This window comes from Malus sylvestris, chromosome 8, assembly GCF_916048215.2.
Source record: "Malus sylvestris chromosome 8, drMalSylv7.2, whole genome shotgun sequence".
Lineage (NCBI taxonomy): Eukaryota > Viridiplantae > Streptophyta > Magnoliopsida > Rosales > Rosaceae > Malus > Malus sylvestris.
The window spans coordinates 8,177,743-8,203,837 of record NC_062267.1 but is presented as its reverse complement, the minus strand read 5'-3'; the positions used below and the strand labels follow the sequence as shown (position 1 = coordinate 8,203,837).

The 26,095-nt window shown below is 40.6% G+C and overlaps 5 protein-coding genes across 8 annotated transcripts; all 5 read left to right on the top strand.

Annotated features, from left to right (window-relative positions):
* The first annotated feature begins 872 nt into the window (after positions 1-872).
* LOC126633136 (origin of replication complex subunit 2) lies at positions 873-3,454 on the top strand. Its single transcript, XM_050303697.1, has 6 exons — positions 873-1,086; positions 1,167-1,273; positions 1,727-1,859; positions 2,189-2,480; positions 2,667-2,894; positions 2,985-3,454. The coding sequence occupies exons 1-6, from the start codon at positions 958-960 to the stop codon at positions 3,182-3,184; spliced, it is 1,089 nt and encodes a 362-aa protein (XP_050159654.1). The 5' UTR covers positions 873-957; the 3' UTR covers positions 3,185-3,454.
* Positions 3,455-4,311: 857 nt separating this feature from the next.
* Positions 4,312-8,284, top strand: LOC126633135 (uncharacterized). Its single transcript, XM_050303696.1, is given in 7 exon segments — positions 4,312-4,789; positions 6,325-6,382; positions 6,497-6,577; positions 6,710-6,745; positions 6,949-7,218; positions 7,294-7,426; positions 7,630-8,284. Coding segments are annotated over 7 exon segments (1,275 nt in total). The 5' UTR covers positions 4,312-4,607; the 3' UTR covers positions 8,145-8,284.
* A 6,167-nt stretch (positions 8,285-14,451) lies between these two features.
* On the top strand, positions 14,452-15,983 carry LOC126633132 (uncharacterized). Its single transcript, XM_050303690.1, has 3 exons — positions 14,452-14,813; positions 14,918-15,520; positions 15,723-15,983. The coding sequence occupies exons 1-3, from the start codon at positions 14,535-14,537 to the stop codon at positions 15,861-15,863; spliced, it is 1,023 nt and encodes a 340-aa protein (XP_050159647.1). The 5' UTR covers positions 14,452-14,534; the 3' UTR covers positions 15,864-15,983.
* Positions 15,984-16,115: 132 nt separating this feature from the next.
* Positions 16,116-21,033, top strand: LOC126633134 (B3 domain-containing protein At3g19184-like). 2 transcript variants are annotated; one of them, XM_050303694.1, is made up of 7 exons: positions 16,116-17,355; positions 17,428-17,526; positions 17,628-17,828; positions 18,365-18,571; positions 18,917-19,008; positions 19,770-19,934; positions 20,979-21,033. In XM_050303694.1, the coding sequence occupies exons 1-5, from the start codon at positions 17,218-17,220 to the stop codon at positions 18,947-18,949; spliced, it is 678 nt and encodes a 225-aa protein (XP_050159651.1). In that variant the 5' UTR covers positions 16,116-17,217; the 3' UTR covers positions 18,950-19,008; positions 19,770-19,934; positions 20,979-21,033. The 2 variants fall into 2 exon arrangements, with proteins under 2 accessions (XP_050159651.1, XP_050159652.1); XM_050303695.1 differs by having other exon boundaries at positions 18,917-19,256.
* Positions 21,034-21,497: 464 nt separating this feature from the next.
* Positions 21,498-23,936, top strand: LOC126633133 (B3 domain-containing protein At5g42700-like). Of its 3 annotated transcripts, none has more exons than XM_050303693.1 (6): positions 21,498-21,731; positions 21,844-21,891; positions 22,044-22,247; positions 22,615-22,821; positions 22,919-22,975; positions 23,699-23,936. In XM_050303693.1, exons 1-5 carry the CDS (start codon positions 21,588-21,590, stop codon positions 22,973-22,975), a joined length of 660 nt encoding a protein of 219 aa, XP_050159650.1. In that variant the 5' UTR covers positions 21,498-21,587; the 3' UTR covers positions 23,699-23,936. The 3 variants fall into 3 exon arrangements, with proteins under 3 accessions (XP_050159650.1, XP_050159648.1, XP_050159649.1); XM_050303691.1 differs by having other exon boundaries at positions 21,844-21,942; XM_050303692.1 differs by lacking the exon at positions 23,699-23,936 and adding an exon at positions 23,230-23,605 and having other exon boundaries at positions 21,844-21,942.
* The last annotated feature ends 2,159 nt before the right edge of the window (positions 23,937-26,095 follow it).

Here is a 26,095-nt window from a genome sequence, read left to right as displayed (position 1 = left end):
ACGAAAAAAAGTGATAAATGATGATATTCTAATAGTTGAGTTCATACTAAGTGCATGGATTCTAACAAACAACCAATTAAAACATGAAATTTAATATGGACATTTAATTAAATGTTTATTAATATTTGCGGTGCGGTTCGGTTTCAATGCGGTTTTCAAAAGTAAAAACCGAAACCGAACCGTTTTCCAAAACCGCAAAACCAAACCGTTCGGTGCAATTCGATTTGGTTCGTGTTTCGGTTTCGGTTTTCGGTTCTAAGTTCCCACCCCTAAAATAAGTAGAAACTCTTACTTGAAATTCTTCGTGTTCAAATCATAAAGCTTTGTGCTTATAATCAGAATCGTGCATAGATGGTTCGTAATGTTTTTACCAATTCCACTTATCTGTTTTTATACAATTCGATAACTAAACAACCTTAGTTTTAATTGATTTTTGCAAAGACGAACTCTTTAAAGTGATTTATAATATAAAAGATTGCGATCATAAACACGAAATTCTATACATTGTCAACGAATAATTTTAAGCAGAAACTCCTATTACTACTTAGTACTACGGTTTAGTGGTATTCCTATTCACTTGAAAGTGAAAAGTCTTAGGTTTGATTCTCGTCAAAGATAAATTTAAACTAAATTATTGTTAGTACATTGTGAAGTTATCCTTATTATAGAAAATATCGTTTGTTTTAAAAAATAAAAAATAAGAGTAGAAACTCCTCATTCAAAGTAGCCAAGTAGTTCGAATCTAAACAAGCCGTTAGACAAGGGACTAAAACAATCATAGGGCTTACAAGGGGAAACAGTATAAGTGGCCCAATAGGCCGGACTCGGCCCATGTCTAGTTACTCGCTCCGAAAGAGAAAAATGGCGGGAAAATCAAGAACTGCAGAAGTAGCGTTACTAGGGCACACGCCCGACTCGGACCAATTTGGGGGCTGCAATTAGATCGAGACCAAAGCCATGGAGATGAACGACGGCGAGAACGAAGAGTTTGGGTTCTCCAGAAACTACTTTCTGGCAAAGGAGCTCCGCGGCTCTGGCAAGAAATCGCAATCTAAGCTCTCGGATATCGATATCGTCGATGAACAGGTGCCGCTGGCTCGAATTCAATTCTTTCAGAATCTTCCATTTTTTGTTGTTATTCTTGTTAAAGCTTGAAACTTTGGCAGGAACTGGTTGCGGCGGCGGCTCAAATCGAACCCAAACATGAGAAAGAGGTGAAGGATTTGATGAACAGTTACAAGAGTTCGTACCCAGAATGGGCGTTTGAACTGAGGTATTCCACTGGCTTGTAGATTAAAAAAGGTCGTACCCAGTGCACAAGGCTCCCGCTTTACGCAGTTGATTAGAAATATATGAAACGCTGTTATTTCAATTGGGTTTGTAGATTTTTTCATTTCATATCCGTTTTTCGGCATCTAATGTTCAAATTGGATGGATTTTCGACTTAATTTTACTGCGAAATGAGAACATAATGATCTTTCTGGCTGCATATGCTACAAATTATACTGCTTTATGGTACTTAATTATATCATCGACCACATTTGGCATCGGAGTTTTTTCACCAATGGCAATGAGTGCCCTCATGCATTCTTCTATAGGCATTTGGCTACAAGGAGTTGCATTATATCCTTTCTGCAATTGATTGAGTTCTGGAGTTGAAGTCTGCTATTTACTAATGTTATGCTATTTTGATGTTATTATTCACCCTTTGCTTTATTGTTCGTAGATGTGGTCTTGGCCTTCTTATGTATGGATTTGGATCTAAGAAGGCCTTGCTTGAAGATTTTGCTTCAACATCGTTGACGGATTATTCTGTGCTTGTTGTCAACGGCTATCTTCAGGGAATAAATATAAAACAGGTAATATTTATATGGGACACTATTCCACTTCCAAAGCAATATGCGATTATTCTACATTTTCCTGTTGTGTGGTTTTATCTTATTGGCAATAAGAATTTGATTTACCGGTTTTTCCTGGCCTAGTATATTGTATGCAATCTGCTATAAACTTTATGAACAATGTGCGGATCATCTTTGTCTCATGTAGGTTGTCTCCAAAAGTGGCCTAACCCATCTTCCTTGTCGTCTGAAAGTATGACGTAATATGGAAAGAAGATAAGGGGATAGGTTCGAAGCTAAAACAAACATTACCATGTCCTTTAACATGTTATCTAATGTTTGCAATGTAGGTTGTGGTAGCCTTAGCTGAACTTCTGTGGGATCAATTGAAAACCAAAAGGACTCCTTCTAGAAGCTCGTCAAAAGTGCAACAACCATTTAGTTCTAGGTCCATGGATGATCTTCTTGCATTTTTGGATGGATCGGAAGATACAACAAACGAATGTATAGTATGTGTTGTCATTCACAACATTGATGGACCTGGATTAAGGGACTCAGAAACCCAACAGTGTCTTGCACGAGTTGCTTCTTGTTCTCATATTCGCATTGCGGCCTCTATCGATCATGTCAATGCACCTCTTTGTAAGTCTATTCTTGTTATAATTTGTTATATCGGGTTCTGAGTCTCTGACTAATGTTGGATCCTGAAACTTTGCCTCTATGCCTTCGTAAAAATAGAACTGAAGAAGAAAACCGTTTTCTGTTACTCTGCAAGACGAAAATTTCATACATCATCAAGTTTAATCACACCTTCTTTCCATTTAATAGTGTGGGACAAGAAGATGGTTCACACACAATTCAACTGGTGCTGGCATCACGTTCCTACCTTTGCGCCATACAAGGTCGAAGGAATGCTCATTCCACTGATTCTTGCACATGGAAATACCACCCAAAGTGCCAAAGGTGCTACAATAGTTTTGCAGAGTTTGACATCCAATGCTCAGAGCGTGTTCAAAGTTCTTGCAGAATATCAACTATCCCACTCAAACGAAGAAGGTAAGTCGCTATACAGCCTATTTTAACTCTTGGAGCTTTAACCTCTATGATCCGTTCCATCCGTTATCTAATAACTTGTGTGTTGTTCAGGGATGCCGATTGATAATCTGTACGCAACCTGTCGAGAGCGGTTCCTCGTGAGCAGCCAGCTTACGCTCAACTCCCATTTGACGGAATTCAAAGATCATGAATTGGTGAAGACCAAAAGGAATTCTGATGGCCAGGATTGCTTGCACATCCCTCTCACAAATGAGGCACTTGAAAAACTGCTAGCAGACCTGAGTCAATGACTTGTTATCTAACTACTCGGTCTTTCAAAATTATGTGGATTTTATGTCCTGATACAAGTGGCAATCATCCAAAATTTTCACTCCCTGCTTAAAAAGTGACTAAAGTGCATCGAAACGTGTCCTAACCTCCTCGCGTGTGCTTGTATCATGTGCGGCTCTGCAGTGTGCGGGAGGTTTCATTTTTATCTCACGCGTCTAAAGAGAGCATTTTGTGTGTAGAAGAGACTCGGGAGAGTTTAAAATATAGGATGATGAAAAGAGTGTCAATCAGCCTCTTTAGTTTTGGTAAATTCTGCCGATTTACTATCTCGACTGTTAATTTGATGTTCAAATACGCCTTGTCAAAATTTCTAAAATATTAAAAGTGAGGGTTTTTGCCCATTCAAGTAGGAAAAATTGACTTTGGTACTGGACGTTCTAAAAATGGGTACTATCGAGTCAAGTGAATTGAATTCAGTAATAAACGCTTGTTGACATTTCAGCATTCGTTGTCGTTCCAAGGCCGATCCGGAAGAGAATCCTGTGCGGTGAAAATGAGTTGAAAATGTAGCTCAAATGAAAAGGACAAAGGACAAATTGGATTTGTTAACATTTACTTCAACAGAAAACCAACCAAACCGGATGGAGATGGACCGGACCTCTCAAAGAAAACGACAAGTAGTCAACATTACAACCCGTATTAATCTCCCCAAAAAAATCAAACACAATAAAAGGTATGGGTCTAAGTAATGCTAGTGAGCTCAAGTTTTTTTTTAATTAAATTTATAAATTAAATAATGTGTTGTTAATATGAAATAAGCATATTAATTGACATCTAATTAATAATTCAATCATCTAAAATTACATTATTTAATTTGTAAATTTAGTTTAAAATATTTAGTCCTTGTCATTGAATCACATTGTTGCTAGCCTATTGTGAGGCTAAGTCAACCCTCATCCATATATTACTGTAAATAATATCATTTGTTAAAAAAAAATTATTTAATCTTCTTATCATTATTATAGATCTATCCAGTTCCATACACCTCTGTCTAATAAACCACCGCCACGTACGAAGAAAGGGTATTTCCGTAATTGACGGCTCAAACAGACTGGATTAGGCACGCTTTTTGTGGCGAAGTGTAGCTGAGCGAGCGTTCTCTGTCTCTCTGTAATTTAGCAGAAAGTCCAAAAAGTCCAAAGCTTGCAAACACCCATTCCATTCCCCCTGCCTGAAAGCTGCAAGCTTTTTACTTGGGACGGATGCCAGATAATCACACCCTCCATCTCTTCATCCGTTTGATCGAATTGAACTCCAACTCAATAATCGTCTGCAGTTTCCAGAAAAACCCAATTCGAAAAGTCAGTTTTTTGCAGCTCGAGTTCTGAGAATTCTGCAGAAAAGGTTGGGTTACGGGGCGCCGCGGCGGTGGAGGAGGAGGAGATGTGGGGGCTCGGGAATCAGTGCTATTGGGGGAGGAAGGAGCTGCGGAGCGATGGGATTGAAGGGATAGTGGTGGTGTTTGCGTGGATGTCGAGCCAGGAGTGGCAGCTGAAGAGCTTCGTGGAGCTCTACTCGTCTCTGGGTTGGAACTCACTCGTCAGCCACTCCCAGTTTCTCAATATGTAAGTTGTTGTTCCGATTTTTACGCTGATTTGGAGATGTTGTTCTTATCAAGTTTCTGCTCTTGCTTTTGTTCCCAGTTGGGTTTGACTTGTTTTGGTTAATCACTTAATGGCTTTTGCCTTTTTGGGTCGTTGGAGGAAATTGGTTGCTTAATATTTTGAGTGTTTTGTGAGTTATTGTGGTTAATTTAGCGGTAGCTGGAGCTAGTTTGTGGTAACTGATGTTTCCTTATTTGACAGATTTTGCGTGGGAAATGTTTTTGAGCCCCCCTTTGCCCTTTTCCTTGGTTTAATGAAATCAGGGTTAGGTTAGGCAGCTGCATGAAGCTGCCATTATTGCTGGCTTTAGTAGTTTTATGATGGGGTGGCGAGCTAAATTGCAGTACTAGCCTTGTAAAGTGAATGTGGATCACCCAAAATAGAATTATATTTACAGCAACACATATCGAAAACGTAGAATGACCTGCATGAAAAGGAGGAGCCTCGTTAAAACCTTACCGTAAAGCCCGCATGGGAAAAACCTCGGTGAAGGAAAAAGAGTACCCCACATGCCCCAACTATGGCCCCTTCTTCCCTTCCCTAATGAAAGAGTCCACCGCCTGCCTTAGTAGTCTCAAATAGGGCGCGCAGGCCTGCCTCTATTTTTATTAGGTGATTCACTATCGGAGTGAAGAAAAGGCCGGATCAAGAAAAGGGGGTACTACGAGCCCTCTGCCCCACGCATCTAACCAGTTCGCGTGGTTCACCGGGGGTTGCTTCGGTCAGTTACAGGGGCGGTCAGTAGGTAGTTCCGATTCTAGCTCCTAGCTCTGGAGAAGCAAACTTCAATGACAAAGATTTCACTACACTACTTATTACGTCAAACATTCCTCTTTCTACTTCTGACTCTCGCACGGATAGAGATGGAGGTCTTTCTGCTATAGCAAGAAGCGGAACTACAAGTGAATTTTAATCATTATGGATAACCAATTCATTTTTAAATATAGTTGGGAGACTTTACCCAAGAAATGGGTAAAAAAAATGGAAAGATCAGAACATGGGAATAGGTCTGATACCAATACGGACTACCCATTTCAATTGTTGTGCTTTCTTAAATTGCATACCCCTCGGTGGAGTTTTTTTATGTATGTGGAAGTTGTGGAGTTGATATAGTATTTCGACGGCTTGCAACTTTTATACTGGTTGGCGGCATTTAGGGAAACATTCTTGGCATCAGGCATGTTACAGTGGAAGTACTGCCTTTAATTGATTTGAAAGAATAATTCTATTGTATTTGTACAAGAATGTTTCAGGAGGAATTAAGAAGTACACGGTTGTTTTATATCATCTCCTTGTGATGATTTAATTCGCTCCAAATTTCAATCTTCAATTGTTCCAAAGCTCAAAAGAACTCGTAGAATACATTATGTAATTTGCATTTGTAAAACTTGGAGTTATTATATTTGGATCTGTCTGTTATTGTTGCTGCAATCATTCAATTAGAAATTGCATAATTTTGATTTTGGACTAAGGTTTGATATACATGATTTCTGCAGGTTCTTCCCCGAGAAGGTTACAGCTATAGCGATGGATATTCTAAATGAACTTGTTGAGGTCAGTTTATTACAGTTATCCAACAATAGATTCAGAGAGACTGTAGATCTTGTTTAATTGATTTTCCTTAGTAAAGTTAACCAATTACCACTTTGCTTTTTATATGAAATACAGGAATTGAAGATTAAGCCTTGCCCAGTGGTCTTTGCTTCTCTTTCTGGTGGTCCAAAAGCCTGTATGCTAAAAGTTCTTCAGGTAAACTCCTTTTACTTCTTAATGCTTCATATTTTATTCGTATTTTCAATGTTAAAAGGATTTCACTGGTCACATAAAGTAGCCTTCAATTGATTGAGGATAAGTATTGACAGCGTTTTTCGTTTTGTGCAGATGATTGAGGGAACTTGTGAAGCAAAATTGAATCTGGTATACTTTTTTTTTCTTACTTTCGCATTTCACTAATGATAACTTAACAAAAAAATGTTAGGTAATAATTAATGATTCTATATGTCAGAGGCAATATAGGGTGTTCCATTTTGAGTCTTTGACTAGTTCTTACAGTTTTGAAAGTTATGAACATCAGTTTCGATCATTTGAATCTTTTCGATTGTCAACTTTCTGGCCTGAAGAATGATTGCCGATTAGTTAAAGACTGTATTGCCGGCCACATCTATGATTCGAGTCCAGTGGACTTTACTTGTGATCTGGGTGCTAAATTTGTTCTTCACCCAAGTGTCCTGAAAATATCCAAGCCACCAAGATTTGCATCCTGGATGGTGCATAGCATTGCATCTGGGCTCAATGCGCTCTTTCTCAACAGGTTTGAGTCACAGCGTGCTGAGTACTGGCAGACTCTCTAGTCTCTACTCCACCATTGTGAGTAACAAAATATACTCCAGGTTGTCTGCTCTCTAAAAATCCCATTTTTATTTCCCTTCCATTTATTCTTTATGATTCTTATGCAGGGCATACAGGCCCCGTATCTCATCTTATGCTCAGAGAATGACGATCTTGCTCCCTATCAAGTTATCTATAATTTTTCGCAGCGCTTACGGGAACTTGGGGCTGATGTTAAACTAGTAAAATGGAATGACTCTCCTCACGTAGGTCTGCTTCTAAACATAAACTCGAAGGCTATTTATAACAAATGCTATTCCTTGTAGAGCTTTCAACTGTACCGTGTTATTAAATTTACAGTTCATGTAGTATTCTGTTCCCCAAATTCTTATTTATTCACGTTCTTTCCTGTTTTCAAGAGCATCACCTAAAGATTCTAAATCGTAAAACTTGATTCAACTCTTCACTCACAGGTCACTACAGGCGTTATCCAATTGATTACAAAGTTGCTGTAAATGAGCTCCTTGGTAAAGCAGCGGGAGTTTATTCTCAAAGAATTAGAGGGCTGGAAGGAGAAACATTGGGCATGCAGGCAACACAAGATGAGATCATCGACAATGAACCGATGAGTAGCATTAGAAAAGCTGCGGGAGGCTCAAATGGGTTTCGAGGAGTCACTCTGGCCTCAAGCGATCACTTCTTCACCACGCCCTTCTCAATGGAGTACGAGGGAGGTAGAGATGTTGGGTCAATGCAGGAAGAACGCAAGGAAGGGATAATTCACGTGCATAACCCGCCAACTCCAAGCATGAACGCCCACGGGGTTCTTGGGCAGATCCTTTTTGACGTCTGTGTTCCGAAGACTGTTGAGGATTGGGATATAAAGCCGTCATCGGGTTCTTTGAACGGGAATGGCAGCTCACTCGCTTCAAGAAGACGACATGCCCCCTTTAATCCAATCAAGTGCATCCGTCGCTCAAGATTATAAGAGAGATCAAGTTTTTATCTTTATTTTTTCATTTCTTGCTTTCTTTCTGGAATAAGGAGGATAAGCTGATGATGATCTCCTTCTCCGCCCTAAAAAAAATGTAGAGTGACGCAGTTCAATGACACTGAACAACCCTTAGGCTTTAGAGGAAGTTGTAAGTGTTAAAAAGAAAGAAATAATATAAAATAATGTTTCTTGTACCAAAATAAATCTTCAGAAAATGAGTTTGGTTGTCAATTCAAACTGAATTTGTTTCAATGTGACCGGCACTCAATTTTTATCTCACTTTTTTTTTTCCGTCATGACGTGGTATGGGCGCAGACCATTTAGTGTAACATGTGCTTGTTATTTACTGGGATTACCTTTAGAACAGTTCCACAGTGGGAAAGGCCCCTTCGGGCTATCCACTATTTAATCCACTTAGTGAACGGTAATTTTTTTTTACATCTCCACCCCTACACTTGAATAGCCCTGACAACTGGTAAATAAAATAATAATATTTTTTGCAACTGCTTGGAATTTCCCGTGCACCTCTCCACTCCCTCACGTCACTCCTTCTCTTTCCACTCATCCTTTTGCACTTCTCTCCATTTTTCTCTGAAGTTCCTCTCTCTCTCTCTAAGCTCCGAGAGCTCTCACCCACTTTTCTCTTCGAAAATTAAACAAATCAAACTCCAAAACCATGAAACCTTAATCTTTGGACTAAAGGATCCTTGCTATACCATTGCATGTGTCATCGAACCATCACGGTGTAAACCACCATTGAAGCTGAGAGCTTCAAGATCTAAAACTCGAACCCAGGTGAGGTTCTCTATGCAAATCTTGTTTCATTATGTCTTAATGTTGCTTGGGACAAGATTTGTGGTGTTTTTCCAGTTTGAAACCAGAGGTTTAACCCCCTGCAATTTCTTTGAAACCTTGCCCAGTTTTTGGTCACATCCTCGGAGCAAACTTCGGCAAGTTTGTGGGTTAAGATCCAACGGACGCCGAGGCAAAACAAAAGAAAAAACATGGCTAACGTCAGGGCGATGTCAGCCTTGCATCAAACCCACTCGGGGCTCTCAGGCTAGCAACTCTCCATCGACCTCTTGTTTAGGCCTGCTCGGGCTCCCTTGCCAGCACACGCTGGACTTGATTGCTCGGGCTATCTGGCCCTGTTCACTCGCCTGTCCCTCGGGCTCTAGTACACGCTGGAGCTGCTCTTAGTGGAACTGCAAGGGATTCGCTAGACTGTCTCAACGAGTCCCTTCTTATAGTGTGACTGCTGCTTGCTAGTTGATTTGCAAGATTCATATAGTTAATTTATAAAAAGATTATATCATGAAAAAAAATAGATCATGATTAGATGATCAAATAACGTTCTTCTTTTTAAGTTTGGTTTCTATTCATAGTATTTGTATTGTAACTCAATTATGAATGTTGTGGATGCAAATTTCTTCCTCCTTATTCTTGGATAAAATTGCACCTACAAAACAAATAACACCTTAGGTCAAGGCCAAGATCCTCACGCGCCCACGATGAATGGGGGGCTTTGGCCGAAGAACCTCCGATGCCAAAGTTAGAATTTAGAGAGAAAAAGTGTTTGAAGAATTTTGAGAATTTAGTAAGAGAATTGGAATTGAGTTTTAGAGAGAATGATGGGGTTTTTATAGGGTGTGGTCGGCCCCTTTGGGTTAGAGAAAGGATCAGCCACTTGGTTCATTTTGTGGGCTAGGTTCTTGATTTGTGTTTAATTAGGAATAATTGAATAATAAATCAATTAATTAACTAATTAATAGAATAATTTCCTAATTGATTAATTAATATAATAAAAGGGGAATGATTTGGGAGTTACATTGTGGAGAGGATTTGATGAGGATGGATGAAATATGTTTTGAATTATTGCTTATTTTGGGCACTTTTAACTTGGTTGAAGGTTGATTGCCCGCTGCTCGTGCGTAGGCATCCCGGTATGCCTCAAGGGTAATTTTGTCATTTTAACCCAAAGGTCCACGTGTCGCCTTGTGATTAGTTTTGACTCCACAAATACCCCCACACCTGTTGGGCTGCTCGCAAGAAAGGGCAGCAGGTGTAGAGATCTCCAACTTTGATGCAGATTCTTAAGGGCAGCAGGTGTAGAGATCTCCAACCTTGATGCAGATTCTTTCTTAGACTTGGAATTAGATTCTTCTAGGGATGGGAAATAAATCGCCTTCAAAGCCTATTTAAGCCTACCTTAAGTAGGGGATTAAATCAACTTTGGAAGGCAATTATTTATCCCTACAAGAAAGAGAGAAAGCCAGAGGATATTTGTTTCCCCTCCTCTAGCACTCTTCTTTGCTTGCCCATGCAAAGAATCGTCTTCCGTTGATTTCTTTGTCTTCTTCGCGCTGCACCGATGTAAGAAAAACTTAATTCTCCTTGTCTTCTTCTTGGAAGATGCTGCCACGGGGCAGCCATCAGGGTGGCGCGGCACGTCGGCTGTTAGAGGCCAAGAAGGTGGTGTGGCAGGGGTCATTGCTTGTGATGCTCGACTTGATTGAAACCAAGGATTGGCTCGGCATGGGCCGAGGAAGTGGTGTTGCATGGGCAACGGTTTGGGTTGCCACGTCTGCGCTGCTTGCCAAAAATGAAGAAATTGCTTAAGTTTGATTTCTCAACTGTCGTAAATGGAGCAGTCAATGATGTAGCTGCCAATATTTGAGCTGTTGAAGATGAAGTGTCGGATGAGCGAAGTGTTAAGTGCAAAAATGGCTACTGCCCCCTGACTATTTACTGCCTGGTTGATCTTCAAGCATTCGATCTTTTGAGCTATGTGGCCTTCTCGCACTGGAGAGCTTACCCAGATGGGCGTCGGGGAATGAGTTTACCCTCTCGCGCTGAAGAGCAATTAGTTTACCCTCTCGCACTGGAGAACAATTAGTTTATCCTTTCGCACTGGAGAGAAAACTCATATGGGTGTCGGGGAATTGGTTTACCCTCTTGCATTAGAGAGCAATTAGTTTATCCTCTCGCACTGGAGAGCAAACCCTTATGGGTGTCGGGGAATTGGTTTACCCTCTCGCACTGGAGAGCAATTAGTTATCCTCTCGCACTGGAGAGTAGACCCATATGGGTGTTGGAGAATTGGTTTACCCTCTCGCATTGGAGAGCAATTAGTTTATCCTTTCGCACTGGAGAGCAGACCCATAAAGGGTTTTGAGCAGTTGTTGTGGACATCCGTTGAGGAAAACTAGACTGCTGGACAACTGAAATAATCCTCAGCATGCGAGGTCTTGTTTGGCGAACTGCTTGAGACTTCGAACTGCTTGTTGAACCCACGTAAGGGTGTAAGCGCAGTGAGCTGCTTTCAGAATTATTGCGCCATCATTAGGTGTTTTGTCGTGTGCCCTTTTGAGGCTTGGTTGATGTGAGTAACATGGTAAAATCGGCATGGTTGAGAGCCGTGGTGTAAGATTGGCACAGTTATGAGTCATAATGATAAGTCAATGGCCGCCGGGAGTCGTGGAGCAAGTAGGCACGACTGTGAAAGCAGGGCTTAGGCCAGGTTGTGCGCAGCAGGAGGAATGAGACCACTAGGTTCGTGATACTTAGCTATTAATGATGTGCTGCTTCAATATTGAATCATATGAAGTGTTAAGAACAAGGCTTGCCCCCAGTTCTTGGTAGTTGGGCTAATGTGTCATTCTGGTACTCATCTGCCCCCGGCGCGCCATTAGGCTGAGCTGCTGCGTTTGTCAGAATAGAAGTAGTCTTCGTATCAGCAATCTATATGGGGTAGTCCCGTCTGCTCGATCTTGTCATTGAAAGATGACTCGCTTATGTTGGTCATGTCTCATCGGAACGCTTTGTCAATAACTTCGTTGCAAGGGAAATCACGTAATCGCTCGGTCATGAGCCGTTCTATTTCTTATTAAATTTGCCTTTTTTGGGGGTGGCGGAGCTCTCGGCTGCCCCCGGTTGTGACCTGCTGGTCTAGGCTGCTCATTCATGTGTTTGGTTCGTTTACGGCACGGCTGCGATGCATATGGTATGTTCCTAGCAGGCAAGCAGGTAACTCGCAGGCTACTGGTTGAACTTGAGCCAGATTGAGTGATTGCTTCTCTCCGTCCGCTGTGCTGCCTACTTTGATGTGAGGTGGATGATGCTCCTTACAAGCCTTACCGCGAATAAACACTTCACCTAGAAGGTTGTTCATGTTGATTATTGGAGTGTGGGCCCAACCGTGAGTGTATGTTTATCTGTGGACCTAACTGAGAATGCACGCTCCTCCACGCGCTAAGACGGGAGTATACACTATCTCGATGGCCTAGTCGGGAGTGTACTCTATTAGAACGCTCGGTTCGTGACTGGTCAAATGGCTACTTGCTGGGACGCTGCTGGAGAGATTCTTTGTTTGCCTTTGTCCTACTTCGGGACACCTCGTCAGGGGCACATTGCATATCGGTGCGCTACAAGAGCTGATTCACCAAGGTCGTTTACTATGCGAGGGCACTCGTCAACTTTATAACTTGTCAAGACAAGTGTTGTTCTTCATTTGGGTTGGAAAAGCTTGGAAAGAACGTATCTCATTGAGCAGTGAAAATGTGGTAGACTCCGGATGCGAGATTTGAGTTGGAAAATGTCAAATCCGTAGAAAAGTATGATGAAAATGCTCCCGATTTGATCGTCGCTCCGAAAATTTGGAGTCGGATTGGTTGAACTAATCTTGGACCGATTTAGGCTGCTTAGAAGGCCACTGAAGTGGGCTGCTCGGCGAGAGCAGGCTAGGCCGCGAGAGTGGGCTGCTCAGCGGGAGCAAGTTGGGCCACTATAGTGGGCTGATCGGCATGTGGCGTACGCGAGTGCGAGGCCTGGGCTCGGCTTGGCAACGCATTAAGCTCACGTTAGGCTTGAAATGACTTGGCTTGGGCTGTGACCTTGGTGCCGTAGGCCTTGGATGGCACGACTCGGGCCGTGGTGATGACATCATGGACCTCGCTGCGGGTGGCTACCGTGGTAGCCATCGCGGTGGTTCCCGTGGTGGAAACTCATGGTGGTGGTGCCACTCCACTTATTTTCACATTTAGCCTCGTGGATCGTCGCGGTCTCATCTCTTGGATGTGAGAGTCTTCTACGAGTTGAGACTCAACTCTCAATGAAGCACCAATTTGTGGATGCAAATTTCTTCCTCCTTGTTCTTGAAAAAAATTGCACCTATAAAACAAATAACACCTTAGTTCAAGGCCAAGAGCCTCACGCGCCCACGATGAATGAAGAGGTTTTGGCTGAATAACCTCCGATGCCAAAGTTATAATTTAGAGAGAAAAAATGTTTGGAAAATTTTGAGAATTTAGCAAGAGAATTAGAATTGAGTTTTGGAGAGAATGATGGGGTTTTTATAGGGGTGTGGCCGGCCCCTTTGGGAGAGAAAGGACCGGCCACTTGATTCATTTTGTGGGCTAGGTTCTTGATTTGTGTTTAATTAGGAATAATTGAATAATAAATAAATTAATTAGCTAATTAATAGAATAATTTCCTAATTGATTAGCTAATTAATATAATAAAAGGGGAATGATTTGGGAGTTACCTTGTAGATAGGATGTGATGAGGATGAATGAAATAAGTTTTGAATTATTACCTATTTTGGGCACTTTTAATTTGGTTGAGGGTTAATTGCCCGCTGCTCGCGAGTAGGCATCCTGGTATGCCTCGAGGGTAATTTTGTCATTTTAACCCAAAGATCCACGTGTCGCCTTGTGATTATTTTTGGCTCCACAAATGCAATTTTCAGTAAAACAAAAAGATAATATAAAGAAAGAGTGATGTTATTCTCACCTCAATGTCTTATATTGCCACTCATCTTTTAATGAATTTTTTAATTACAAATTTGTCCATTTACAAAAAGACGGGTAAGGACATTAATTATCTTGTTTTGCTTAATTGGGAGACAATTTGTCGACCTTAAACCCTAACTCATATTTTCATCTTCTTTTATTAAGTGAAAGTCAAAAAATAGTAGTGGACTTAGAAGACGACTTTTTCATTGAACATGTAGAAGATGAATCTTCTATGGAAGAAGTAGAAGATTATATTTCCTTTAAAAATGTAGAAGAATAATTTGTGTGTAGGTCATTTGAATTTGTCCATCGTATTTTAAAATTTGTCGTTGTCGAATTCTTTTGAATTTGGATACCTCTGTCCATTTGAATTTGCAGACATTAGTGATTTTAATTTACATATTATTTGTTTTATTTTTTAAGAGATAATTTTATAATTTCATATGTAGGTATATATTAAAGTATATATTAAAGGTTATTTTAGAAATAATAGTGGGTGGGAAAACTGGAATCAACCAACTCTTCTTCAAAAGTCAAAATAACAGTAATCTCTTCACCTGGGACACACGGCAGACGATCACTTTAATCAGACATGAAGATACTCGTCACCGGCGCCTCCGGTTACTTAGGCGGAAGATTATGCCACGCGCTACTGAAGCAAGGCCACTCCGTCCGCGCTCTCGTCCGCCCCACCAGCGACCTCTCCTCCCTTCCTCCACCGTCATCCACCGGTAACGCTTCCCTCGAGCTTGTCTACGGCGACGTCACTGACTACGAATCCCTCCTCTCCGCCTTCTCCAACTGCGACGTCGTTTTCCACGCCGCCGCAGTCGTGGAGCCCTGGCTTCCCGACCCCTCCAAATTCTTCTCCGTAAGCTCACAAATCCCCAAAACCCTAAATTGAATTAAAAAAACTCATCTTTTTGCGAATTCGACTCTTAAAATTAGGTCAATTTTGACTTCCGATTCCGTTAGGTCAACGTCGGGGGATTGAAGAACGTGCTGCGAGCGGTCCGGGAGACGAAGACCGTACAGAAAATCATCTACACGTCGTCGTTTTTCGCGCTCGGATCAACCGACGGCGGCGTTGCTGACGAGACGCAGGTCCATCACGAGAAGTTCTTCTGCACGGAGTACGAGAGATCGAAAGCCGCCGCCGATAAAATCGCGCTGCGAGCCGCGCAGCAAGAGGAGCTGCCGTTGGTGCTGCTTTATCCCGGAGTCATCTACGGCCCTGGAAAACTCACAGCCGGCAACGTCGTCGCTCGGTTGATCGTCGAGCGGTTCAACGGCCGGTTGCCGGGGTACATTGGCTCCGGGAACGACAGGTATTCGTTTAGCCATGTGGACGACGTCGTAGAGGGCCATATCAGAGCAATGGCAAAAGGTCGAACAGGTGAGAGGTATCTGCTGACAGGCGAAAACGCATCGTTTAAGCACGTTTTCGATGTGGCGGCCGTGATCACACAAACCAGCAGGCCGAAATTTGGGATCCCATTGTGGCTGATCGAGGTGTACGGATGGGCGTCTGTTCTTTTCTCTCGGGTTACAGGGAAGCTTCCCCTGATTAGTCCTCCGGTGAGTTTGTTTTGTTTTTTTGTCTATATGGCATCAATAATGTGTCGATATTATTGTCACTAACGAAACATAATACCATGTTGTGAACATTTTTTATATTTCGATGGTATTAATGTGCATCTGGACGTCCTACACAGAGAATTTCGGTACATGCTTGAATTTTGGGTGCTGATTTTGTTGTGTGGTTTTTATGTGGGTGCAGACTGTTTATGTTCTGAGGCATCAGTGGGCGTATTCGTGCGAGAAGGCGAAGGCCGAGCTGGGTTACAGTCCTAGAGGATTGAAAGAAGGGTTGGGGGAGGTGTTGCCATGGCTCAAGAGCTTGGGTTTGATCAAATACTAATCCTATAAACTTTATGTTGTTAACTAGTGAAATTTTTCGGTTTAACAGAATATGGTGCTATGCAACAATGTGTTGATATCATGTTGGTGTTTTTGATTTATGTGTTAACTTTTCTTCTAATCCATACACAAGCAGAAATGGTGAACCTTATTTTGTGACGGTAGCGATAGAGTATCAATGCAGTTTGAGTTCGACTCGTTTTTAGATTGTTTGAGCTCAGTTCATACCATTCTGAGCGGGAGTTTGGAAGACTTGGGATGATCTGCTTGTTCTGGAAGAAACTTTCTGGATCGACGGCGGTCTTCACCTTCACTTGTTCATAGCTATTGTTTCCAAATCTATTCACACCAAATTCAAGGTCCCTGTAGTTCAAGAAAGCACTTCTACGGTTCTTGGACACTCATGGGGTCATGAATCTGAAACCTGATTTCCGTTTGTGTAAGTCATCTCTGCTTCGTACCTTCCTTCCCCTCCAACTCACCGAGTACTGAACTTTGAACTAGTTCCCGGCACGGTGTACGGATTGAAAACCAACCCTATTTTGCCTATTTCAACCATCTTCCCACAGCAACTCCAACCTTCCCTTGACATCAACTGTCCGATCATCAATGACATTGTTGACAGCCAGGATGTACTTCCTCAACATGTTTCCATATCCACCACCGCTTATGTGCCCGCCAACACCAACCGTGGGGCAAATACGGGTCGGAAAGCCGTGGACTTTCCTCGTCTTCAAAATCCAATAGTACAATTCTCCGAGCGTGGCGCCAGCCTGAACCCAAATCGAATTGTCTTCCATGTATATATTGACCGGACTAGTTAAACATGTCAAGGAGTGATTAGCGAGCCACGCAACCTCGATAATTATATTATTAGTAGAACCCAATATTATTGAACCCGAATTGTTAAGGTTATGTGGTTCGTTAATCACTAGTATTATTAGTAGAATCCAATAATATTAAACTCGAACTGTTAAGGTTGTGTGGTTCGCTAATCACTACTAATAGTACATTAGTCTTGCTAATAAAATTTTGCACTAGGAAGAAACTCTAGGGCTTGAGCCGCCATGTGTTGTAGTTAATCATGGGACACTTGTCGCAACCACAGTGCTGGCGGAGGGTGGGCAGAGTGATTTGGTAAACAGAAGATTGGGACTCATTAAACCCACGGTTGATTGCTGACCAATCAGCATGCCTGTGACGCATCAATTACTCAACGCAGAGGGGAACTTAGCAGTCCACTAGCACCGGGGTTTTCAAATTTACACTTTGCCACCATTTTCCTTCCTTCTTTCACCCAAAATTACAGAGAGAGAAAGCACAAGAAAATTTTCTGTTTGTTTCTCGGGAAAAAAATGGTGGCGCCCAAGTTATCGTACGAGGAGTCTCGCCGGCAGCGAATGGAGGAAAACAAGAAGAGAATGGAAGCTCTCAATCTGCCTATGCTTGCTCAAGCTCTTCAGAAAACCCCAAATTCCCCAAAACCCTCCCCTGTAATCCCCTAAACCCCTCCTTCTCTCACCAAAAAAATCAGCTCTGACTCTTGTTTTCTCTTTTCTTCGCAGATGAAGCGCGCGAAGGCCCGCACGGTGGAGAAGCAGCTCGTGGAGGTGAGGAGGTCCTCCCGGGTCGCAAATCTTCCGACCCCGGTTTACAAAGAAGTGGTAGGTCCTTTTGTTTTTCATCTGAATGCTCATGTGCTTTTTTTATTTTGTTTTTCGAATCGGAAAGTTGAAAGCTTTAGTGATTTTGTGGTTTGTGGCAGGCTGTGGTGGATCGGGAGATGAGGCCCAGAAGGTATTCTACTAATAGACATAGGGATTTGTCAAACCGGGTATATGCTTCCGATGAAGCCAGAGATGACGCCACTGCGAGAGCTGAGGCATTTGAGTCCGATTTGGGATCCGATTACCCGACCATGGTGAAACCGATGCTGCAATCCCATGTCACTGGTGGATTCTGGCTGGTAAATAAATCTGCTTTTTGTGCTCAAAATGTCACATTTTCATCCTACGTTACTTCTGAATTCTAAATGCTTGTTGGTTGTTAAAAAATTTACGAACTTTTTAGTCATTAAGGCTGTAATTTCCGTTTATCTTGTATATGCTCCGTAACTAATACAAGAACCGATTTATTCTTTCTTTTGCTCTAGGATTTGAGTGAAATGGATAACCCACTATTTTCTCGGTATATTGAAGGTAGAGGCGAACTGTTTCTTCTGCTCAATCCTACCATTTTGGTGGGATTAGTATGGATAAGTTTCCTTAATGAGTAATCCATCTTCTGCCTTCAAGTTGGACACAATTTTTGCAATTCGTCTTTCAATATAGCTTGAATATAGTGGGTTATCCATTTCGGCCTTATCCACCAAACGAGGCCTACGTGTATTATCAATTATCTCCAGTATCCTGCTTCATAATGTGTATGAAGGAACAGTCAATTTCATACACCAGTATAGGCATACTTGCACTCATTCTGTTTAATGCATGCAAACTGCAACAGGGTCTTCCGAAATATTTCTGCAGTAAGAACCTCCCGAAGCGTGATGATATTGTGATTTTGATAGATGAAGATGGGAACAAGTGCGAGGTTATATACTTGGCTGAGAAAAGAGGACTCAGTGGTGGATGGAGAGGGTTTGCAATTGATCATGATTTGGTTGATGGGGATGCATTGGTCTTTCAACTAATTCGGCCTAAAACGCTCAAGGTTTGGTTACAAGTTTCTTGACAAAGTTGAACTAAAATTACAACTGTTGACAAGTTTCTGCTTAAAAGTTTTAGTATTTCACAATTGGTTTGGTTAAATGAGGCTGATTATTTGTTAAGCTCCAAATAAGTATATTACCTTCAATAGATACCATTTAATTAAACTAGATAACTGCCCTACATAATACTATTTTCTGTATGAGATCATCCTATCATTTTGCTTTCCGCTTTCAGTTTTTTTTGTTTCATGTACTCGTCTTGTCATTTCAGGTGTACGAGATCATCCTATCATTCTGCTTTCCGCTTTCAGTTTTTTTTGTTTCATGTACTCGGATTGTTGTTTCAGGTGTACATTTTAAGGGTGGAAAGAGCTGAATAGGGCTACAAGCTTTAACTATTGCCAATGTTGGTGGGTTTTTTGTGGTCGTTGTTGTCGAGGTAAAGTTCAAGTATTGTTTCTCTCTTGCCTTTTCAGCTATGCATTGACAAATGGAAGAACAGTATATCATCTGATTTCTACCGCTTCATCGTCCTTTAAGACCGCTAGTGATATTTTCTACGGTTTGTTAATGCACATTTCATACGTAGCCTCTTGACCAAGTCATACATTTACTCTTTTGCTTATGGGTTCCCAAGTTCTTCAACATATCAAGCCCAACGTTTGTTCTGCTGCGAGATTGAGATAGGTTAGTTGACCATATACATAGAAAGCCTACACAGCTGTGATTTAATGAACTGTCAGCTAGTTTTAGAGTTGCTTCTTCATATGCAACCATTAAGCAAGGCAGTTGTTTGCATTTAGTTAATTAGAAGAAAGACTCCTCGAAAGTTTAAGACTCGTAAAATTTATCATATCATTAAAGGTATATGAGCATGCATGATGCATCTGTCTCTGTTATATGTAGAAACCATGTATCTTCTAAATTCTAATGCCTCGAGTCGCTTGAATGGCATACTAGGGATGCATGCACCCGAAGTTGCCTTCAGTTTTCATTTAACTGAACGAATTTATGGTCTATAGGTCTCTTTCAACAATCCATAAGTTGCGTATAATGGCGTTCTTCCTTGTTTGCCTCTTGGACTTGGTTGCTTTCTAAATAATGTTGTTAGAAATTTTTACCTTATTAGAATTCAAGCGATTTTGTTCTCTTAATTCTCTTGTCTTCTCTCTCACACTGCTCTTTTACTTACTATTGCAGGTAAAAAGGATTTTGGACAGACCATCCGTTAAGCGATGAGCTTTATTTGTTCCGAGAAGATTACATGTTTCGTGTAATAGAAACTACCAATGGAGCCTTGTAGGGTTAGCAGATGAAGCAATCATCTGCAATCATATTTTTGAATGTTCTCTGGTGTCCCTTTAGGTTGCGTTTGTTGTACGGACTGTCTCGGACTGGACTAGCTGCAGGGACTAAGCTGGACTGGCTTAGACTAGACTAAGCTGGACTAGCTTAGTGAAGCGTTTGTTGCAGTGTCGGACTAAGAAGCAGGATAATGAAAACAATACTGTTCACCAGATTTGTGTTTGCTTAGACTAGCACTACATTTGTTTTATTTTAATAGTTCCAATTACATGTGCCCAACGCCCAAAATTTTTCCATTGTGTAATATTAGTTTTTTTTTTTAATTCACTTTTAAATTATAAAAAAAAAAAAACTATTATATTTATAAAAATATCTTCTTCATTAGTTATTTTTTAATATCTTCTGCAGCTTGCCCTACTCTTTTCTGGAAAGAGCTTCCCCTTTCTTCTCCTCACGACCGCTTCCCCTTTCCTCTTTCTCACAACTTTGCAGACGACACACCTCTCCCTCTTCACTTTTTCTCACATCTTCATTTCCTCTTTCTCCCTCTTAGTGCAGAGGTATCGATGCTCATCCCACTCGTCGTCGACAAAAACTACCCTTCTCACAGCTAAGCAAAACGAACAAATCACAAAATCAACAGATCCCATGGCGCGACTTGGATTTTGGTGGTACTGGAACAACTAATGTGCAGCTGATGGAACGATAGAAGCACATCGATTTTGTAAATTTGTTTTTATTTTTTGTTTCGAATTCTTGGTTGGATTTTTGAAAATGGGTTTGAAATTCTGGATTGTTTCGAATTTTGGGTCAAATTCTGGGTTTCAGATTGCGCTATCTGGTTTTGAAAATGGTTTAGCAAGTGAGGAAGAAGAAGATGGGATGGGCGAAGCGGGGAGAGACGAAGCGAAGCTCATTGGTCTTAGCAGTCCGCCCAAAATTGGGGGGTCTCGCTAAGACCCTTTAGCGAACCCGTTAATCCATGCAAGTCCCACTTTGTCCCATTAAAGTTAGTCCCTGCTGGAACCAAACACAGGCTTACACAAAAACTTAATCTAATCCAGTCTAGTGAAACCTAGAGAGGGCAAACAAACACACCCTTAGACCTATATGAAAAACCCACAAGCAAATATGAATGAACATCCGATTTATTCTTATCTTTCCCGATTCTCTGCTCTATATTTCATAAACTAAGAACTTAAAACTTCTCCGTGAAAAATGGCAATCAATTCGCTTCACGCATTCATTTCTTTAACATGGACAAGCAAAAAGCGACGATTAAACTAAAACCCTCAATTGTTTGACTCTGGCAACTGGATAAATTTACGTAGGTATATATCACTGTGTCAGTATTTCAATTTAATCACATGCGACCCTATAATAGTGTGGACTGTGACAACAATGCTGCTACATTTCACCCGATTTACAAGTTACTAGACCGACGGTAAATTTGGAAGTTTGAATTTGAAAAGCTGCGTGCATGAATGTCCCATTTTAATAGCAATATTTATGGAAGTGAAAACAAAAAGTTACTGCTGGGCGGGTGCAGACCATTTCTCAATGCAGTGGGAACTCAACGGTCGACTAGCAACGACTCTTTTAAATATTCAAACTTTTGCCACCATTTCACTTCCTTCTTTCCACCCAAAACCCTAAAGAAACAGAGAGCGAAACAGAGACAGTCTGAGAATTTTCTGTTTGGTTCTCGGGAAAATGGTGATGGCCAAGTCTAAGTTGTCTTACGAGGAGTCTCGCCGGCAGAGAATGGAGGAAAACAAGAAGAGAATGGAAGCTCTCAATCTCCCTCTGCTTGCTCAAGCTCTTAAAAAAACCCCAAATTCTCCCAAACCTTCCCCTGTAAGCCTAAAGTCCCTCTCTCTCTATCTCTCTCTATATATATACACACACACACACAGACACACACATGTAAACACACCTCACATTCTGCCTATTTCTCTTGTATTTTCAGATGAAGCGCGCCGGGAAACCTCGCACGTACGAGGTGCAGATGGTGGAGGTGAGGAGGTCCACCCGGGTTGCGAATCGACCTGCACCGGATTACAAAGAAGTGGGTCATTTTATTTTTCCTCTAACTTGCTCAAAGTTTCCATCTTTATTTTTTTGAATATGTAAAGTTTCAATCTTTTGTGTTGTTATGATTTGTGACAGGTTGTGGCGGAGCGAGTAATGATTCCAAGAAGGTGCTACGCCACCAATCGGCATAGGGATATGGCGAACCGGGTGTATGCTTCCGACGAAGCCAGAGCCGCCGCGATGGTGAAAGCCGACGAATTGGAGCTCAGTTTGGGATCCGATCACCCGACATTTGTGAAGACAATGCTCCAATCACATGTCACTGGTGGATTCTGGCTGGTAAACATTATTCTCATCTTTTGGACAACATGTTTCACTTTATTTGTGTTTTATAAGTTAGAAGAATGTAAAGACTCACATCACAAAACCTGACAAAATAAATACAACATAGAATGAACGGTTTCACTAATAATTGCATCCTAGGATTTTTGTATAAAACCGCTTACCCGTTGCACTGTGCATGTGATTAAGTTGGTGTGACTAGTGAAACGCTAGTCCGTCTCTCTCAAATCTCAAAGATTAGAGCCGTCGCTGGACAATGTAGCAATGTGCTGTCAAATTCACATGCTTAATTAGTATCTGTCCAGTGTGCTGTTTCATATTGTGTATGCAGTTGCAATCATATCTTGTGTAATTTTGGCAACAGGGTCTTCAAGTCAGCTTCTGCAAGAACCACCTCCCAAAGGGTGAAGAAATTATGACATTGATCGATGAAGTTGGAGCCGAGTACCCGACTATATACTTGGCCCGGAAAACTGGACTCAGCGGCGGATGGAAAGGATTTGCAGTTGCTCATGATCTTGTGGATGGAGATGCATTGGTTTTTCAATTGATACGGCCAACAACATTCAAGGTGATTGCCAAAGCTGCACAAAAACCTTCAGTGTTTTGCACTTGAATTTTAGATTAGTTATCATTTGAAGCATAATGTACTTGTATGATCTTTTCAGGTGTACATTATAAGGGTGGAGAGACCTGGGCAGGCAAGCTCAGAAGAATCAACTTAGGTAATTGCTTCTAGCCACTCCAGTTGCGGTCGAATTTACTGATTCACACGTTATAATATACTATCTACGAGTTATAGTATGATTAGACAACATAATTGACATTTCATTTGCCTAACGGTAGAGTAGTGAGGCTTATTTGGTCAGTAAAATCGTTAATTTAGATGATGTGAGTTGATGCAGCGTAGAGTTTAACAAATAGATACATGTGCAATAAAATCTAAGTAATCTTTTGGTCATTTGTCATGTCTTTATAGGAACACCAGATGGAGAGGGCAGTTAGTAGTACATCATATAAATGAAACAAGTTGCATATGCGAAAGGTCCACAAATGTGATGCAACTGTGACCACAATCTGATGCAACTGTCTCTGTTTATTTAGAAACCATGTGGCCTACTATTGGCTTGACTGACGTAATGTGATGCAACTCCAACAAAACAAAGTTGCCCTCACGCAAGTTAATCAATTTATTATGGTTTATATGTCTCTTATCTCTGAGACATGAGACATTCGTATCGCGGATATGTATACTTATGTTTACGCCTCTTATTTAGTAATGAGAGATTGATAAAAATAGATATACAACCAGTTACAAAATAGATTTTTTTCCTTATACTCACGATCTTCTTAGATATCCATTTCTGTGTACATTTCTAATCCCGTTAGTTAAACATAAAAAACTTCCCCCTCTCTCTCTCTCATACAACACCTTTACTTTTTTGCAGGAACAAGAGTTGGGGGATTGGAATGTAGAGAGTTTTATATGTATATTTTGCAACAAGTTCCATTTGCTGCTAGAAAGGTGAATGTTTTAGGGGATGAGTCAATCATCTGCAATCATATCTGGTGTCCAGCAACAGATATATATATATATATATATATATATATATATGTATATATATATGTATATATATATGAACTCCGTTGATGAGCAAATTATGAATGGACAGGAGCTTATTCTTATCTTTTATTCCCTATATATATATATATATATATATATATATATATATATATAACAATACTTGATAAAGAAAGACAGCTAGATTGCGCATGTTATGTTATGGGCATGTGGCTTTCAGAGACTGAAAACTTTTGCCATGGCAAATGGCAATCAATTCAAGCCATTGACTTCATTGCCAATTTACTTTACGAGAATGATTTATGCACGCTGTTTTTATTCTCTTATATCTTGTTTGTGTATGTTTTTGAATTTTTTTTCTTCTGATTTAATCAGTTTAAATGTGACATTCACCTCTCTTAGACCCTGCGTAAAGCAGGAGCCTTGTACACTGGGTACGACCTTTTTTAATCAGTTTAAATGTGAGAAATAAACAATAGTGTGTAGTGAAAAAAAATGTGCATGTGGAAATAAATTTTCTTAGCCTTGACTGATAATATAAGTGAGAATCACTACTCAATCAAAACCACAGAGAAAATCGCTCATCTAAATGTGATTGTGACTGAGTGCAATAACAGCTGGGTCTAGAGATTTTCCTTCAAAACGAGACTATTTGGCAACAAAAACCAATTTACTTTTTTATTTTATTTTTTGCAATATTTCTTCAACATATTCTTAGTTTATTGGTTGTGACTATAAACTAAAGCAAGTGGAAATCAGTTGTTGTTCTTATTTAATTTGCTAGGCAAAAAAGCTTTGAGCTATTTTCAGTTTAAGGTAGATGACACTTTATTGAAGTTGCAAAAAATAATAATATCTACGCAATTCAATGCGAATTCAACTTCATCAATCGTCGTCATAACAAATAACAATTTAACCCGCTAATTTATTAAAAAAAAAAAAAATCCTGCATGTAAAAAAAGCAAATAAATAGAACATGCTTCTGCGTCTGCGTGACATGTGTGAAGGATAGATCTGCGCTCCTGTACAGCCGGATCTATTGTACGAAGCCGAATGAGCAACCTGGAATCCCAAGCTGTTCGAGCTTTTGAGCCGATCATTTATTAAAATAAAATAGAAAGTAATTTATTTATTAGCGTGACTGATTAATTAACTGGCGCCGAGAATTCCGGACTCTCCAGGTGGAGGACTGGACAAAAGGGGTTAGGTCTTTTTCAAGCGAAAAATATTGGCCCAAATAAATCTGCCTGTGGGTCCCCCCATACCAACGGGTCCCACAATTTTTTAATCATAATCTTCCGAGTCTAACTACGTGAGTCGTGACATTAACGTTGTGTTATGATTGATCTTTATCATTGAGCTGAAACGAAAAAATGGTTAATCATTATTTCTCAACTTTGTGGATACTTTGATAAGAAAAAAGTGAAAACAAAGATAAGGAAACTTTATCAGAGTAGAAATTTCGATTGAATTTTTGTTACCTCATAATATAACGTTAATTTTCGTATTAATATTATAAATAGTTGTGTTAAAAACATGATATGACAAATGATTCATAGAAAATCTTACTTTTGAGAAAGTCTCCAACTCTCCTAAGCATTTTTCAAATAGTAATTCATGGTTTCATTGCTTCTAGAAATCAAATGCCACCTAAAACCAAGGCTGGCCTTCTCCAACTCTGGCTTTTGGGTGGGCAGTGGTTAGCCCACTACTTGCCCTTGCCTTATTGGACTGCTTGAGAGCAACATTGTTGACTTGGTTTTTACTTTCCACTAACGGATAAAGATGCTTTAATAAGTAATTAAAAATACCATTAATTACACTAACCGGCTAAAACGATCATTGTGGAAGATTTTTATCTTTGTGATTAGTGTTTTGTGGGGGATTATTTTGCTTGACTGGGTCCTCCTGAGGTTGCTAAGAAGAAAAATAAAATTAAAAGTAAATAAATCACATAATTTGTCTTAATTAGTCGACCACATCAGATTCCTCACAATCAAGGCCCCACTGGAGCCCACCATCCCTCGTGGGCCCACACAGAACTAGAGGGCGAGAGACACATCCTTTTCGCTCTTGGCTCTTGCGCGCCGTACAAGCCAAACGGCGCGTAAAAAAGGGGGCTCCAAGCGCCGAATGTAAGAAATGACGCGATTTCCTGCCAGGTCAGCGCCAGGAAATAATTACTTAATTGATAAATTATTCTATCTAATTTTATTTTTCTTAATTTTATTTCTTTTAATTTTGTTTTTGTTAAAAGAAGAAA